Below are 18145 nucleotides of genomic sequence, written 5' to 3'. Positions count from 1 at the left end.
TGCCGCTCACTGCTCCTGTTCTCTTTTCTCTGTCCATCTCAGGTTTGACATCCTGGACCAGGAGATGAAGACCTTGATGGCGCAGATTGATGGAGTGAACCTTGCCGCCAACAACCTGGTAGAGAGTGGCCACCCACGAAGTGGGGAGGTGAAGCAATATCAGGACCGCCTGAACAAGAGGTGGGGAGTGGGCAGAAGCAGGGGTGGGGTGTGTGTGAGGGGGTTTCTACTAGCACCTGAGACACACCTAGGGAAATGGCCTGAGCTATAAACATTCCAGTCTTTCTCTGCCAACCTGGTTGCTAGTATGGAGCTACAGCAGCAAGGGGGGGAGTCTATGCCGTTGTAAGCATCAGGGAGGAGAATGTTGGTGGAGCTTTGAAAGCTGTGTCTGGGCATGAAGGCCTGTGTCCATGCACTTACGATAAAAGGGACATACTGAGTGTGCAGATAGCTAGGGTAGGTCACGTGTTCTTGTGCCATATTTCCCCAGACATTCCTGGACATGGAAAATTGCTTTCTGAGAGTTCTTAAGTACTGTCCATAAAAGAAATGTCCCTGCCTGTGCCAAAATACAGCATCGATAATAAGACTGGCCAGAGTGAGGAAATTAGCAGGGAGCCTTGAGCAAGCTTCACGGCCGGAACAAAAAGCAGGCCCTGAGGAGCCTTTAGAGAGGGGCTGCTTTCAGAGCAGGGCGTAATTGCTCATTAGTTCCTGGAGGATCTTTGAGGACAGAGCAAATGCTTGCATCCTCTGCACACACACTGCCACATGGTCACTCCGGCCTCCTAACTGTGGCCCCTTCCGCCTACTGCCTACAGCAGTTCACGTAGGGAAGAGTCAGCTGTGAAGAAATAGGCTGGCCCTCTAGGGACTGCTGGGAGCCTGTTGGGAACCTCAAGCTGAGCAGAATGTTCTAGAGCCACTGGAAGGAGGCTGACCATCTCACCATCCCAGGATGGAGGCTGCAAGTCTGATGTTCATACTGAGAGGGGTTCCTGCCCACCAGGCTTGTAGGCTCTAAGTGAGAGTGGGAGAGGAAGAGAAGTTGGGGGAGGGGAGGTTGACGCTGCTGTTCAAGTGAAGCAGTTAGATGGGAAACTTCCAGGCAGGAAGAACTTGCCTGCTATGCAGTGCTATTATAGTCACGGCATGCTGACACTCACTGTGGCTAAGCCATGCCCCACCTCAAGTGAAAAACTTGAAGGCAGTCGCCGTTCTCGGGTTCGAGAAGAGCTGAGTCGTGAGGTGATGAGATAGGTTCTGATAAGTCAAAGAGTTGAGGGAGGGCTGAAAATCTGTCCAGTTGAGCAGAGAAGGGGAGGGTCCTTTACCGTGGGGCTGGCACACCCTGTTTGGGGCAGCTCTCTGGTTTAGGATGTTTGAGCTGATGCGGAAGGATGGAAGCCTGTCTCTGATTCTGGCTCAGCTCCGCCGAGACAGCAGGACCTGCCTGGTTCATCTCACACTCATTTTGTATCTCCACCTCAGGGCCACTTCTCTGATCCTGTCTCTCAGTGTGCTTCTCTTTCAACTACGTATTCCAAAGCCTGGCTGTGCTTAGCCCAGACAGACTCATCTGCCTGTTGAAATACTCCCCCCCTCCTTTCTTTGTACTGGCTTGAGCTTTGCATGCAACCTCACAATTTTTTTTATAGGTGTATTAATTTGTGCATGTGTGTGTGTGTGTGTGTGTGTGTGTGTGTGTGTGTGTGTGTGTGTGTGCAGCATACTCACACCTGTATCGTCAGAGGGCAGAAGAGAGGATTAGATTTCATGGGACTGGAAACATTCGTGGGCTGCTATGTGGGTGCTGGAAACTGAACCCAGGTCCTCTGCAAGAGCAGATGCTCTGACATCTCCCCAGCCCCCCTTACCTGTATTTATAATTACGGTTCTGAAAGCTTAGTGCCACGAATACCTTACTGGAAATGTGTTTAGGCAGTTTTGTCACTGTGTGAACATCGTAGAGTGTAGTACTGACATAACCTCAGCGCCATCACCTCCTACACATAGGATGCATATTCTGTTGTTTCCAGGCCACAGTGAACAAAACAGCATGAGATGAGGTCGGTAGGTTCAAGTGTAGTTAGCACACACAAGGATCTGGGTTCAATCCCCAGGACCACCACCAAAAAAATCAGACAAGGTTTTCCTCATCTGGAAAGTGATGCCGTGCAATGACGACAAGCGCAAAGTCCGTGAGGCTTGGGACTGGGCAGCACTGCGTACTGCTCACAGAAAAGCAGTACACATGGAAGACACATCCCAGAATAACAGTGAGAGGCATAGTGTAGCAAATGTGTAAGCCAGGAGCTTCATCGTTTATCATTATCAAGCACAAAACAGAGGGCGCAAACAGGAAGTAAAACAAGACCCCCAGTGGCCCCACAGTCTCTCCGAGACAGTGCCACCAGCTGGGGGCCGCAGTTCAAATGCCCAAGCATATGCGGGACAGTTCTCACTCAGACCACCACATCCCACTCCATGACCCCAGAGACTCGTGCCTTATCCTAGTATGAAATGCATTCGGTCCCACTTCAAAAGCCCCCATCGCCCCTGAGTTTCAGTGCTGTTTTAAAGTTCACAGTCTCTTCTGAGACTCAAGGCAAACTCTTAAGCGTAACCCCTGACAAAACAAAAATCAAATTCTATAATTCCAACATGTAATGGCACAGAATATACATCTCTATCCCAAAAGGGCACAGTGAAGAAATGCTGGATCAAAGCGAAACCCAGCAGGGCGAACTCCAAATCCTATAGCTCGATGTCCAGTCTCAGAGAGCTTAGGGGCTTTAGGCGCCATCCCTCCAGCCCTGCTCTGCAGCGTGCTTCTCTCCCTTAGGCTGGTTCCACTTCCTGTGTGTAGCTCTTGGCATCTCCACCATCTTGGGGTTTCCACTGCAACCCAGGCTTCGTTTTCACAGCTTCATGTAATGACCTCTTAAGCTTGTCTTCTCAGGGCGGCCATGTAGGGCTTCCCCTGTCATAGGGGCCTGGTGTCAGCCGCTCTTTGATACAGTGGAGGGAGAATCCACGAATCTTTCCTTCTTGCCTTCTTTGTGTCTCTAAAGTCAGTGCCACATGATGGCACTGCCAAGTTAGGCTACCAGTTGGAATGGGCTGATGCCTGCTGTTTAAGCGTGCGTGCGTGCGTGCGTGCGTGCGTGCGTGCGTGTGTGTGTGTGTGTGTGGTTTTTTGACACAGATTTTCTTTGTGTGTAGCCCTGACTGTTGTGTAACACACTCTGTAGAAACCAGGCTGGCCTTGAACTCAGAGATCTGCCTGCCTCTGCCTTCTGAGTGCTGGGATTAAAGGCAAGCACAACCAGCGCCCAGTTTAGCAGTGGCTTTCTAGGAGCCAAAACAAGCAAACAAACAACACACACACACACACACACACACACACACATTTCTTTCAGCTCTCTTCACCAGTTGGGAATTCAGCTGGGTGGGGTCTTGCCCTGAGGCTGCCTTTTTCCTACTCCAGTGCAGCAAAGCCTCTCTTTATGGCGCCAGTCTCCTTAGCAACCCCTTCCAGCGCTGCCCTGTTTAGAACATTAAGCCTACTGGTGCTCCTTTCCCTCTAAACCATACATTTTGTATTTCTTTCTGCCCCACTTGCTCTCTTTCGTTGCAGACCTGCCTAGGACTATCAGTAATGCCTAGGCCACAGGCTGAGCAGACATCTAGTCTTGGCGTTTCCTTCATCGAAGAAATTAGGTCATTACTTTTAAATTTAGCCTCAGGGAAGTTCTTACGGCTTGGGCATTTGCCAAAATAATACAGGAACGGTCTGTAAGCCCGATGCGGTTGCTGCCCTTGCTTTCCTCTGAAACCTCTTGGGCTGGACCTCTGTAGTCCGGGTGGCTCTCAGCTCTGCTGTCTTCCAGGCTCCTACTAAAATGGCTTGTTAGACTCTAACAACATCCAACTGCTTTTCTAGTCCTAAATTCCAAAGTCTTTTCATGTTCCATCAAACAAAAAAACCCCAACATGGTTAGGTTCTTCAGAGCAGCAGCCAATCTCTGCTACCAACCTCTGTATCCGTTACTTTTCTACTGTGGTGACAGAACACCATGACCAAGGCAATTTAGAAAAGGAAGTGCTGATTTGGGTCTAGTGGGAAGCAGAAGGCACAGCAGCAGGAACGGGAAACTGGGAGCTCATATTCTAAACCCTGAGCACAAAGCAGAAAGAGTGAACGGGAAGTCTGTCCAAAGTGATGTACTTCCTCAAACAAGGCTCTGTCCGCCTCTGAGAGGTTCCATAACTCCTCCCAGACGGTGCCACCAACTGGGAACCAAGTGTTCAGATACCTGAGCTGGGGGTGGGGGGTGGGGGAGTATGTGTGTGTGTTGGGGGGGGGGTTCTCATTCAAGCCACCACACAAGCATTCAGTTTACAAGTGTGCTGTTTTCAACCGGTGAGCAATGGGTAAGCTTGGCCCGGAGGGAGGTGTCCCCAGTGGTCTGCCCTGGCTGACAGGCAACTCTTCTAAAGAGGTTTATTGGATGTTGCAGACTAACGGGAGACTCCAGCACGTTTGTCAGACCTCCGTATGTTTCCCAGTTTCATAGCAGCATTGTGCCTGAAGGTGGATGTCACTGTGTATTGCCGGGGGAAGTCCCTCCTGGAGTCTGCCCCTCTCTCCCCTTGCTTCCTTTCTCTTTTCACCAGACCTCTTTTGTTTTTGTTTTGCTTTCAGGCCCTAGGGCACTTTGAATGTGGCCCTGGGCATTTTCATACTTCTTCTAGAGAAGCTAGGGACTGTCCTGAAGCATTCTTGAAGTTAATAATGTGAGCTTTTTAGGTATTTCCAACATTTCTAAAACTCTGGGGAAACTGTATAAAGAATGTCTCTGACTTGTGGCAGGGTTAGAACCTGATGAACCCACTGTGAGTGGTTGGCATCATAAGCAGGAAACGCATTTGCAGAGGTGAGTGGATAACGGACAGAGCTCACTCTGTGAGTAAGAGGACCAGAATTCAGACCTCTAACACTCACATAAAAACCAGCCATGGCTACCTGCGATTGTATTCCCAGCATGGGGGTGGAGTGGGGTAGAGACAGGCAGCTGGCACTGCCAGCCAGCTGGCCTCACCAAAACCGCATGCTTCAGGTCTAGTGAGAGACTGTCTCGAAAAGTAAGATGGGGACTGGCAGAGCAAAACCCCTGACATCCTCCTGTGGCCTCCACACAGGGGAGCATGCCTGTATACACACATGGGCACAGACACCATGCACACATGCACACACGCGCACACACCTATGACCAAGCACTGTGGCACTAATCCTGGTTACTCTGGAAACTAAAGCAGGAGGCTCACCGAGACCAAGAGTCCGGGACCAGTCTAGGCAGCTCAAAGCTGCTACTCACCTAGCTTAGCAACGTGCACTCTGTGGGCTTGGTTGTGTCCCCTGTGGTCACAGGGCTGACTGGGAGTGTCAGCCACTGCCACCACTCGTTCCTACCCCAGTTTCACACCTGATACTTCCAGCTCTGGCAACGGGCAAAACCCACAGCACGGTTCCTGCTAAATACGTATTTACCTTCACGCTAGCCAGAAGCCTAGCCATCATAGATCCCAGACTGTTCGTAGTTACCTGAGGTTCAACTGAACATTATGTATGGCTAGGACCACATCATTGTTTGACTCCTGAGAGTTAAGAACATCAGGTTCTCTGTTAGGAATATCTTGGGTAAGATGGGACAAGTTAATTTTTGTTTACCTGCAGTTAAATATATATCCATTACATTTTGTTTGTTTATTTTATATATGAGGTCTGTGGGGGAAGACTGGTGGGAAATAGGGAGAGGGAGCCCCTTGTCTGTGTCTCCTCTGGGAACGGTGTGGTATCCTTTTTCCCTTGGTCTGTGTCTCCTCTGGCAGGTGGCAGGCCTTCCAGGCAGTGGTGTCAGAGCAGAGAGAGGCTGTGGACTCAGCTCTCCGAGTAAACAATTACTGTGTAGACTGTGAGGAGACCAGCAAGTGGATCATGGACAAGACGAAGGTTGTGGAGTCAACCAAGGACTTGGGACAGGACCTGGCAGGTGTAATTGCCATCCAGCGGAAGTTGTCAGGGTTGGAGCGGGATGTATTGGCCATCCGGGATCGTGTGAGTGCCCTGGAACGGGAGTCCCAGTACTTGATGGAGTCACACCCTGAGCAGAAAGAGGACATTGGCCAGCGGCAAGCAGATGTTGAGAAGCTGTGGAAGGGCCTGCAAGATGCCTTGCAAGGTCAGGAGCTCTCCTTAGGCGAGGCCAGCAAGCTGCAGGCTTTCCTGCAAGATCTGGATGACTTCAAGGCCTGGCTGTCCATGGCCCAAAAGGCAGTGGCCTCCGAGGACATGCCTGAGTCACTCCCAGAGGCGGAGCAGCTCCTACAGCAGCATGCAGCCATTAAGGAAGAGATTGATGCGCACAGAGACGATTACCATAGGGTCAAGGCCTCTGGGGAGAAAGTGATCGAAGGCCAGACCGACCCAGATTACCAGCTTCTGGGCCAGCGGTTAGAGGGCCTAGATACTGACTGGGATGCTCTACGCCGGATGTGGGAGAGCCGAGGGAACACGCTCACCCAGTGCCTGGGCTTTCAGGAGTTCCAGAAAGATGCCAAGCAGGCTGAAGCCATCCTCAGCAACCAGGTAGGAAGAAGCATACAGAGCTGGGTCAGGTGTGTCCCTCAGGAGACTGTACTAGTGGTACGCTCTTCCTAGTCACCAATTAAAGGAAATCCTCTATGTCCTTTCCTTATCACGTGCCTCCGGTCCCATGTCCCAAGCTGTCTTGCTTTGGGTCATTTGGAAGCTAGAGAAGTGGACTTGACCCTGGGTTACTACCCTCTCCCGTAGCTCTCACCACTGCCCACGCTTGCCGTCCCGGAGGGAGTGGAAGGCCAGGCCTGGGGAGCAGAGCCTTCTCTTTGCATTGCTCTGTAACCCGCACAGCTGCCTGCCGTGCCCTTGCTTAACTCAACTTCAGGCCTCCTCTGGAAACTTTACCTTAACAGGAATACACTCTGGCTCACTTGGAGCCTCCGGACTCCCTAGCGGCAGCAGAGGCGGGCATCCGAAAGTTTGAGGATTTCCTAGTATCTATGGAAAACAACCGAGACAAGATCCTGAGTCCTGTGGACTCTGGCAACAAGCTGGTGGCCGAGGGCAACCTGTATTCGAACAAGATCATGGAGAAGGTGCAGCTGATTGAAGACAGGTACTCCCTACCCCTAGGTCCATGAGACCCTCGGCTACACCGGGGTAAGGACCCCAGGCTTGGTGCTAGTGTGACTTCCTTTGACTTCCCAGGCACAAGAAGAACAATGAGAAGGCCCAGGAGGCTACAGTTCTCCTAAAAGACAACCTGGAGTTGCAGAACTTCCTCCAGAACTGCAAGGAGGTGAGGCCAAAGGACAGGGTGCTTCTAAGATTTCAGTCTGAAGCACTCAGAGGTAGGAGGCCAAAGGATTCCTGTCTCAAGAATGGCAGCATTACAGGAACTGGGGACTTGCGGTACTTAACTCAGTACTCCTTGACACCTGTTCCACAGTTCTTTTCTACCCTCAAACTCTAAGGGTGAAGTCATCCTTTGATTTGCCCGATCTAGGACAAGGAGTGGTCTGCGAACATTCTGGGTTGGAGTCACCTAAGCCTGGACATAGCTACCTGCAAGGCTCTGGGGTCTGCGCATTCATCCATATATAGGGCTCTTATGTAATGACCTGTTGGTGCTGACTGGAAATCCATAAAGTTTTTTTGAGCACCTTCATTTTGTACTGGGCCCTAGAGTTGTGGAACAAGTCTTGGTCCTGGTGCTAACAGATTGTTAGGCCCCTGAGGGCAGGTGGGTAGGAACTTAAGGAAGAGTCTGCTGATGACACTTCCTGCATGCTATGTGGCTTTCTCTGACTCCTTACTCTCCCCTCGGGGCTTCCTTTCGGCCCATATCACTCTGTTCCCATCTGCTTTGCCCTTGACAAGCCAGGTTTGGCATGAGGCTAGGACATCTTGGCAGTATTGGACACACAACTCCCCCTTCCCCTTATTAATTACAGTTGCCTTTAACCTCTTCCCCATGTAACATTTTCTTGTTGTTTATTAATCATTTATCACCCCACTATCAGGATGGATTTATGCATCTACCTGTCTACTAAGAATGTACTGAGTTACTACAATGTCTCAGGCCTTGTCCTAGGTCCTAGAAGTATGGAAAGAACAAGCTATCTCACAGCCCACATACTCTAGTAAGGAAGGCACGGGTAACCCTTTGACCTCCTGGACGTATACTCAGAAACCACAGGGCTCACTCTTTCTGCTCACAGCTCACTCTCTGGATCAATGACAAGCTGCTGACGTCTCCAGACGTCTCCTATGATGAAGCTCGCAACCTTCACAACAAATGGATGAAACACCAGGCGTTTATGGCAGAACTGGCTTCACACCAAGGGTGGCTTGAGAACATTGACGCAGTAAGTAGACAGTCGGGTGATAGTACCGAGCTAAGCATCTGTGGCGCAGGCTTCATCCGTGACACGGAACTGCCCTGAAGCTTCCTGGACAGTGGAGAGCTTGGCTGTGAAAATGAAACCTTTAGTGTTCCTGCCGTAGCTAGACTCCTTAAACCTGGCCAGAACAGCTAGGGGCCAGCAGCCAGCACCCAGAGGGCAGTCATTTTTCTATTAGCCTTCTGGTATTGTGCTCTCCATTGTTTGGTTGGGCAAGGCTAGCAGGAAGCAGCCATTCACGGCCCTTGTAGATGGAACTGTGGGAGCCACCTGTATCAGGCTCGCCCATGGCCCAGGTCAGAGTGTGGCAGGGGTTCCACCTAGGGGTCCTATTCCTTTGCTTTCCCTGCTGTGGCCGTCTAGGAAGAAGTAGGCTCAGTGGCGGCGTGAAGCCGTGCCTAATAGTGGTTAGGGCATCGCTCTGGGAACCAGACTCTGTTCTCTTCCCTGCTCAGCTCTTCCTCCCTGAAACTGGGACAATAGCAACCCAGCCGGGAGCGCTGCATGCTTGCAGGCAGAGAAAGCACTTAGGATAGTGTTTGACAATTGGGAAGCCATTGATGATCCCGACCAGTATTAATAGAATATGTGCCTAGAGCCATGTCCTACCACACTGTCCACACCCAAAACACAGACATTTATACAGGGGAAACCAGGTCAGGCAGCCTTAGTGACCAACCTATCTCTGAGGCGAAAGCATTACTTCTGGAGTTTGTAAGAGGTCCCCATGCTATGAGTACCCAGATCTGATTTGTTTATTAGTTTATTTACTATTAATTTTTTATGCGACAGGATTTTACTCTGTAGCCCAGGCTGGTCTCAAACCTATGGTCTTCCCCCTTCAGCCTCCTGAGTATAGATTACTACCAAGTACCATTCCCTGCCTGACTCCTGATAGATTTTGATCTTCTTTTTCTTCTTCTTTTTCTTGATCTTCTTTATTTCCTAGGAGAAGGGTAAAGTTCTACCATTCAGCTAGGTTCCCCACCCTTACCTCTTCTCATTTTTTAAATTTTGAGACAGGATCTCACTAAGTTGCCAAGGTTAGCCTTTAGTTTATTTTGTAGTCAGATTAGCCTTCAACTCACTCTCCTCTTGCCTCAGCTTTCTGAGTGCTGATGTTAAAGGCCTGGCTCCTGAATGAACCTTGATTTTTTTCTCTCAGTGTCGGTCCCTATGCTGGGATCTCTCTGAATCATTTGTCCAAACACTGCTCCCCTGCCCCACCCCCATCTGTAGATAACTTTAGAGGTTCAGAGTGATTTTTGGTATGGCCTCACCCAAGGTCTGTGTCCATTCCTGGCCTTACCAGCCTCCCCTCAGGATTTCTCTTGTAACCGCCTGGAGTGGGGCCCCTCCAAGGCTCCTGAAGCCCAGAGTGAGCTCTGCTTCTCCCCCCACAGGAGGGGAGGCAGCTGATGGCAGAGAAGCCCCAGTTCAAGGATGTGGTATCAGAGAGGCTGGAAGCCCTGCACAAGCTCTGGGAGGAGCTGCAGTCCACCGCCAAGGCGAAGGCAGAACAACTCTCAGCCGCGCGGAGCTCTGACCTGCGCCTGCAGACCCACGCCGACCTTAACAAATGGATCGGTGCCATGGAGGACCAGCTGCGATCAGACGACCTGGGCAAGGATCTCACCACTGTCAACCGGATGTTGGCTAAGTTGAAGGCACGTGAGCAGGCTGTACACTCAGTGTAGAAGGGATCTGGGGGCGCCAACCTGAACCCCTAAAGTAAGCGCACCTTCTGTTCCTCTCAGCTTGACTTTGTATCATGCAGAAATGCGTGATTCAGAAGCCGGCTCCTTCCCTTGGCAGTGGTAGGACAGGAATCTAGTAAAAAGGCGCATGAGAAATACAGTAGGAAAGACTGGGGAGAAGCAACCAGGGGGACTTCTTGGAAGAGGCTGCGCTTTAAATGGGCCTCAGAGGGTGGGTGGGATATGGGTAGGTGGCTGGAGGCACACCCGCCGGGTCTCACAGACAGTCCTGACACTGTTTCTCACGTCCCAGCGAGTGGAGGAACAAGTGAATTTGCGGAAGGAGGAGCTGGAGGAACTCTTTGCCGACGCGCCCTCGCTAGGAGCGGAGGCAGGAGACACGGACATGAGCATCGAAAAGCGGTTCCTAGACCTTCTAGAACCTCTGGGGAGGAGGAAGAAGCAGCTGGAATTGTCCAAAGCCAAGCTACAAATCAGCCGGGACTTAGAGGATGAGACGGTGTGTGGGCTGCAGCCTCTCTACCACCAGGGCTGAGGTGCCAGCTGCCATGGGGGAAGCTGGCTGCTGCCCAGAGCAATCTTGGCAGCAGATGACTGGTCATCTCGCCCCTTCTCTCATAGGGCTGCTTTAGAGATTTCGTTAAATTGAAAATCGGGGTGGATTCTTTGTGAATGGGAGCTTACAAGTCATTTGTTAGTACTGATGGGGAGACTTTGGGAACAAGATTCCACTATGGGATCAGGAACAGGTTATTTGGAACCTCAGTTTGAAATACCTGTCTGTAAAATGGGGGCAAAATCCAAGGAGGGTGTTGGGAAGAACCAGGCAGCACCTTGTCTGGCTCTGTGTGGGTGTCCTGGAAAGGTTGTCTGTCTGTGATTGTTGTCAGCTATCCCCCTGCCTTCTGCTCTCTGCAGCTCTGGGTGGAAGAGAGGCTGCCACTGGCTCAGTCAGCTGACTATGGCACTAATCTGCAAACTGTGCAGCTGTTCATGAAGAAGAACCAGGTGAGTCTCATCTCGCCAGCGCATCTGCCCCTGCTTCGTCCCGCCTGGCCCCGGGGGGTCTGGCCTAGTCATGATGTGCAAACGGCTGGTGACAGCAGATTATTGCTCCTGATGGCAGCCTTCAGTCCCCTAACTTCATCTGAAATTTCAATGCAGAAAGTGGAGGCTGGGCATCCTGCTACTTAGAGATTTGGAACCACCACCAGACTCTACCAGGCTCAAAAGAGTACCTGGCTTGGGGTGGGGTTGAGGAACAGGGGGTGTCCAGTCTACTGTTGTAGTCTTATTTTTGGTGACCTCCTCTTGGGCCAAAGACACCTCCTTAGGATCTATAGATCCTGTTGTGTAGACACATGACCATTCCTGTGAGGCTCAACCCCATTAGAAAGCCACTGAGTTTGGACTCGAGTCCCAGAAGCAAGCATCTACTGAAACACTCTTTGAGGACAGATTAGGTGCTTGTGGCTAGACTCCCGAATGCTAACAGATACCAAACACTTCTCTTGTCAAGGCTGCAGAGGGAGCCTGAGTCCTAAGAAAGCCAGCAGCATGGGATTACAGTAGTCTCATGCCTGCCCTAGGGTTGGTCTCAGGCCTTTCTCTAGAAATCAAGATCCTTAGTGTAAAATACAGTAACGCACTCCAGTAGGGCAGGTGCTTGTGCGTGTTGTTATTCGTGTGTTCTAAGTGCTGGAAGTCAGTGCTCTGCCCACACCCTTCCCTTGCTCCTGCCTTTAGATGATTTTAAAGGCTTGGAGGAAATTGTCAAGATGGAGGAGGTATAAGGAACCCAAGAGTACATACTACCCCCTGGAAGCTTTTTGACCCCCAGAAAGGCGATCAAGTATCAGGGCCTCCTGAAGAAAAAGATAATAACCCAGTCACCAGAGTGTGTGGAAAGGGCCAGTTTGGTGGCCAAAGGCTCAAATAAGGAATAATGATATACAGTTCAGATCTGAGCCACAGAAATGGTGACAGACGGAAGCTAAAGCATTCCATGAGGCACTGGTAGCCACAGCTTGTTCTTTTACCCGGAGCAAAGACATGCTAACATAAGATGGCAGTTGCAGGTTCTGAAGTTGCTTTCCTTTCCTTGAGCACAGACACCTAAAATCAAGCTCTGAGGGTGTTCATAGCAGGAGTCAAGAGCATTGGTTTGGCCTGTGAGTGTAGCTTCGATGGTAGAGCCTTGCCAGCCATGCCCAAAGCCATGGCCAGATCCACATACACTGGGTTTGTGGTGAACACCTGTAGCTCCAGTTCCTGGGCATGGTGGAGGCAGAAGGATCACAAGTTCAAGGCCAGACCAGAGCTACATAAGACCCTATTTCAAAAAGTGTGGTGGTGGGGTTGATGGCTATCACTTGCTCTGCCCTGGCAGGAGGGGGAGAGGGGGTCTCCTGCTGCCTCTTCATCAGGGGCAAGGCTCTGCCTCTGAGCCCTTCCTCTGGCCTCAGACCCTGCAGAATGAGATTCTCGGCCATGCGCCACGGGTGGAGGATGTGCTACGTCGAGGGCAGGAGCTGGTGAAGGCAGCCGAGATCGACTGCCAAGACATCGAGGAGCGCCTGGGGCATCTGCAGAGCTCGTGGGACACGCTGCGGGAGGCAGCAGCTGGCCGGCTGCAGCGCCTGCGGGATGCTCACGAGGCACAGCAGTACTACCTGGATGCAGGCGAGGCCGAAGCCTGGATCAGCGAGCAGGAGCTATATGTGTTCTCTGATGAACCCCCTAAGGTACACGGGAGGGGGGGCAGAGTCCGCCAGCCAGCTGAGCAGATAGGCAGAGCTGTGGTGGGCAAGCTCTTGGAGAGCCTGGAAATCCAGGTGTGTGAGAAAGTAAGGGCAAAGTATGGGTGTGTAGGGAACCCACAGAGCCCTGCTCTTCTGTGGTACCCCTTAGGGCATTCCACTTCATTAAGAACATCCCTACAGTTTTCTGACTCGCCACAAGGAGGTGTTCCACCAAAGGCTCTTCATAGTCTATTGTGGCTGTGCTGTGTGGACATAAGGGGGTCTCTCGGGACTGCAGTGACCCTATTCTTTCCTTGGAAAAGCCACTGCCTATTTTGAGGACTGGGAAGGAGTAGATTACCTTCTTCAGGCCAGCTAATCCAGGACCTAGGAAGTTTTCATGGGGACAGACCTTTTGGAGTTGGACTTGAAATGAAGGGCAGAAACAAAGACTCTCAAGAGCTGAGAGAGGAGAGGGGCTGGGGACAGCTCTTCTGGGAGGCAGGAACAAGAAGGGAAGGAATGCTGCTTTCCCTCTGAGTCTGGCTCCCCAGAGCTTAGCTATAGCTTTCCAAAGACAGGAGTATGGAGGGGTAGGGTTCTGGTGTTCACCGCCTGCCACCTCGCAGGATGAAGAGGGAGCCATTGTGATGCTCAAACGGCACCTGCGGCAGCAGCGCACTGTGGAGGAGTATGGACGGAATATCAAACAGCTGGCTGGCCGTGCCCAGAGCCTGCTATCTGCAGGCCACCCTGAGGGGTACGTGTGCCTCCTGTGCCGGCTTGGCGGGTTGTAGGCGTCAGACCAGGAACCCTTCAGGTCCAAAGAGGGAGAAAACGGGGACTGGTTTCCCCAGAACTAGAGGTTTCTGGACTATTGGTTGTCCTTATTACATCCCGTTCCTTGGGTTGTGTCAAGAAGTCCTACAAGATAGGCCACCAAGACTGCTTGTATAAAGGTCAGAGTCAAAATGCCCCTGGTGAGCCGAGAACTCCTGTCCTTTGAAGAGTTAGCCTGTGCGAAGACATTCTGAAGACCAACTCGGATTTGGGTTTGGTTTTTTTGAGACAGGGTTTTCTCCATGTAGCCCTGGCTGTCCTGCAACTCTCTCTGTAGACTAGGCTGTCTTCAAACTCACAGAAATCCACCCGCCTCTGCCTCCTGAAGGCTGGAATTAAAGGCATGCACCACCACCACCTGTTTTTTTTTAATTTTTATTATTTATTTGTTTATTTGTTTGTTTGTTTGTTTATAGTAGTCTCATATAGTACCCTGCCCTAGGGTTGGTCTCAGGCCTTTCTCTAGAAATCAAGATCCTTAGTGTAAAATACAGTAACACACTCCAATAGGGCAGTGTTTTATTGGTTCCAAAAAAAGAACTTCAGGACCTTGAAGCAAATCCTTAGGTAGGAGTCAGGTAGATATTGGCCAGACTTCAGACTTTATAGGCTGCTCCAGCCATGGCTCTGTTCTCAGCTACCATTAGTCCCTGCCCCCCCTTCCCCCCACACACACTGTGTCTCCTTGGCAGCCACCCCACACATCTCCCAGGGAGGCCCAAGAATTGAGTCTCTGGTTCTGTCTTTTTCTGGAGAGCTAATTGGGGTCACTCCTGCTGAAGCCGCACTGCTTCCTGCGGAGGTCAGTGGAGAAGATTCGCCCTTTGTGCTTGCATCGGTGACCTCCCCAGAGAGGCACTGTGAGAGGCACCATGTGGGGACAGAACTCCAATACAGCCCTGCTGTCCCCAGAGGCATTCCGCCCTGAGGGGAGCAGGTATTCCTTTTCTCCCCGATTCTTTTCCTGGGGGGAAAAAAACAAAAAAATAAAAAAACCCTGTAATTTCTGGGGCCAGCTCTTCTGGGTTATTCTGGTTTGTTCTGGTTTGTTTCATTGAACTGAGGATGGTGCCCATGACTTCACACCTGCTGGCAAGAGTTCTACCCCAGAGCTGCCCCCAGGCCTTGCCCCGGGTCTTGCTCACCTTCCTTACTTACTGCGTTTCCTGATTTGGGTCCCAGGGAACAGATCATCAGACTCCAGGGGCAGGTGGATAAGCAGTACGCGGGGCTGAAGGACATGGCTGAAGAGCGGAGGCGGAGGCTGGAGAACATGTACCACCTGTTCCAGCTGAAGAGAGAGGCTGACGACTTAGAGCAGTGGATTACGGAAAAAGAGATGGTGGCCTCGTCCCAAGAAATGGGGCAGGATTTTGACCACGTGACTGTGAGTACCCACAGCTGCTACTTTCTTGGTCTTCCTCTAAGTCAGTAGACGCAGGCAACCATCACTCCAGACCTGTGTGACTCATGTGCCAATTGGGAGAAATTTCACAGAGATGAGGTCACACAAGTGGAGAACAGCGGACAGACAGTCTACCCTGGGGAAAGTGTGACAGCTAGTTCCAGGTGGCCACAGTGACAACCTGGCAAAGTGACCCCGCCTGCCCCTAGCTAACTGCATTCTACCCCACCCCATATCCAGATGCTACGTGACAAGTTCCGAGACTTTGCCCGGGAGACCGGGGCCATCGGGCAGGAGCGAGTGGACAACGTGAATACGATCATTGAGCGGCTCATCGATGCGGGCCACAGCGAGGCGGCCACCATCGCTGAGTGGAAGGATGGACTCAATGACATGTGGGCGGACCTGCTGGAGCTCATTGACACCCGCATGCAGCTGCTGGCTGCCTCCTACGACCTGCACCGCTATTTCTACACAGGCACCGAGATCCTGGGCCTCATAGATGAGAAGCACAGAGAGCTGCCGGAGGACGTGGGGCTGGACGCCAGCACTGCTGAGTCCTTCCACCGGGTCCACACTGCCTTCGAGCGGGAACTCCACCTCCTAGGAGTGCAGGTACCATCCACCCACTTCCCATCTGCAACCACCTTCTCCCAGTGTTGGTGTTGGGGGCCCCACTTGGCTCCTACAAGGGAACCTCTAGAATAGGGTCAGATTTTTCTTCCTTAGACAGCCAACGGCTCAGGACAGAGCGCAGCAGCTCTCAGACAGTCATTAGCTTCAGGCGTGGTTCTTCAAGCTATAGTTTCCTGGCTTGTATACAGCTTATCAGCTAACACACAGTGCCTTTTTCAGTAGTGGATATTATTTTAAGGGATGTGCCTAGTGGCTGGATCTTCACAGACGTCTCTAAGTAGGCACTCACATTGTGTTTGCAGATGAAGACAGTGCAGTATAGAGTGTTGCCTGGGGAATAGTAGATAGAAGGTGGAGCCAGAACCCAGGCCCTAGTGGGCTGGTTCTAGACCCCTCAGGGTTAGTTAGCCACTAGACAGGTCTGACTTTCATGGGGTTCTAGAGTCCCTAAAATCTATTTAAATCCCTCTCTGATCACTAGAGCATACCCCGAGGGACCTCTGCAGCCTCTCTGGATTCCTCGGAACTTGTAATAGGCAGGGTCAGTGAGGGACGCAGGCTGCCAGAGGCTCCCTTGGCTTCCAGTGGAGTTGGGAGAGTTGGGCTGGCAGTACAATCTCGAGCCAGCTCCACAGGACTCAGGGAGAAAACACTGAGGTAGACTGGACCCTTTAGTTCATCTTAGGGATTTGTCCTCCAGCTGAAGGTGGTGCCTGGTGCGTAAATGTCATATCTGGAGTGGTGTTAGAGCTACTGAGTCAGGTAGAGCTCCATTGAGGTGTCAGGAGCGAGGTGTCATTGTCCCTGAGTTGGCCCCAGTCAAAGAATTTGGGGTAGGCCTGTCCTTGAAGAGGCAGCACGCGGGGTGAATAAGAACCAGGCACCTGGATACATAGTTCCAATCCCAGTTGTCCCCTTGGTTAGTGGGAGGAACCTGGGACCACCCACTTAGCATCCCCATGCCTTGGTTTCCCCATCACAGAAACTGGGATATAATAGTACCTCTTTGATAGATTGCAGTAAAGATGAAGAGCGTTAATTAGATTTCTAGGACTGTGCTTGGGTCATTGGTTACTCTCATTACTGCACTCCTGAGGAGGCCAAAGGGAACTGAGACCCTTTCACCCTCAAACCCTGGGCCAGAGCAGGAAGCCCTATCCTGAAGCATCCCGCCTTGCAGTGGTGCCCTGGGGCGGACTCAGGAGGAGACAGACAGACAGCCTTCCAGCCTCACACCTGAGATACAGCTTTCCCTCATCACAGGTACAGCAGTTCCAGGACGTGGCCACCCGACTGCAGACAGCGTATGCCGGGGAGAAGGCAGATGCTATCCAGAGCAAAGAGCAGGAGGTGTCAGCGGCCTGGCAGGCACTGCTCGATGCGTGTGCCGGGCGCCGAGCTCAGCTGGTGGACACAGCAGACAAGTTCCGCTTCTTCAGCATGGTGCGAGACCTCCTCTCCTGGATGGAGAGCATCATCAGGCAGATCGAGACCCAGGAGAGACCCAGGTGAGGGGATCCTCTCGAATCCTCGGGGATGCTCTCGCACATCCTAGGACACTCGAGGCTCCTCCAGGAGGAGGGATCCCAGACTGCCCAGTGCATTGAGGGGGAACAGAGACCTGAGCTGGGTGCAGGCGGGAAGAGAGTGGTTCATCTTCCACTGGGAGAAATGACTGTTACTGACTGTTTGAAAGGAATAGGATGAGAATATCAGTCATTTTGAATCTCCAAGTGTCCACTGTTGTCAGGGGAAGTACATGAGTCATACATCTGGAGAGGCTCGAGACCGTTCTTCTCCAGCACTGGGGTGTCAAGGCCCCTCCCCTAAAACTCATTATAAAGTTGACTGCCCATAAGAGGCAAGGTCAGGCTCATGGCTGTTGAAATCCAGTAGGCTGGACCCCTGCCTCAGCAAGTGTTGGTGACCTGGCTCTGTCCCTCCACCCCAAGGTATTTTAACACTTTTTTTGGGGGGGGGGATTGTTTTTGTTTTTGTTTTTTGTTTTTTTGTTTTGGTTTTTTGGTTGGTTTTTTTTTTTTTTTTTTTTTTTTTGAGACAGGGTTTCTCTGTGTAGCCCTGGCTGTCCTGGAACTCACTTTGTAAACCAGGCTGGCCTCGAACTCAGAAATCCGCCTGCCTCTGCCTCCCGAATGCTGGGATTAAAGGTGTGCGCCACACGTTAACACTTTTATTGAGATATAACTTGCATGCTCTCCTTGTCCTTTCTAAAGTGTATATCATCTGTGGTATTTATATATTTACAATGATTCAGTCATTTCCTCACAGTCTAA

The 18145-nt window shown here is 51.5% G+C and overlaps 1 protein-coding gene across 1 annotated transcript in view; it reads left to right on the top strand.

The window, feature by feature from the left end:
* Sptb (spectrin beta, erythrocytic) overlaps positions 1-18145 on the top strand; it is a 130060-nt gene that overhangs the window by 91329 nt on the left and 20586 nt on the right. Inside the window, exons 15-27 of the mRNA NM_013675.3 lie at positions 43-180; positions 5899-6655; positions 7021-7223; positions 7316-7406; positions 8329-8475; positions 9915-10178; positions 10522-10728; positions 11148-11237; positions 12695-12973; positions 13600-13730; positions 14993-15197; positions 15456-15830; positions 17115-17359. Of these exons, the coding sequence (NP_038703.3) occupies positions 43-180; positions 5899-6655; positions 7021-7223; positions 7316-7406; positions 8329-8475; positions 9915-10178; positions 10522-10728; positions 11148-11237; positions 12695-12973; positions 13600-13730; positions 14993-15197; positions 15456-15830; positions 17115-17359 (3132 nt within the window). The remainder of the gene's footprint in view (positions 1-42; positions 181-5898; positions 6656-7020; positions 7224-7315; positions 7407-8328; positions 8476-9914; positions 10179-10521; positions 10729-11147; positions 11238-12694; positions 12974-13599; positions 13731-14992; positions 15198-15455; positions 15831-17114; positions 17360-18145) is intronic.

The sequence above is a fragment of the Mus musculus genome, chromosome 12, assembly GCF_000001635.26.
Source record: "Mus musculus strain C57BL/6J chromosome 12, GRCm38.p6 C57BL/6J".
Lineage (NCBI taxonomy): Eukaryota > Metazoa > Chordata > Mammalia > Rodentia > Muridae > Mus > Mus musculus.
The sequence above is the reverse complement of the archived record's forward strand: the minus strand, read 5'-3'. Positions and strand labels throughout refer to the sequence as shown.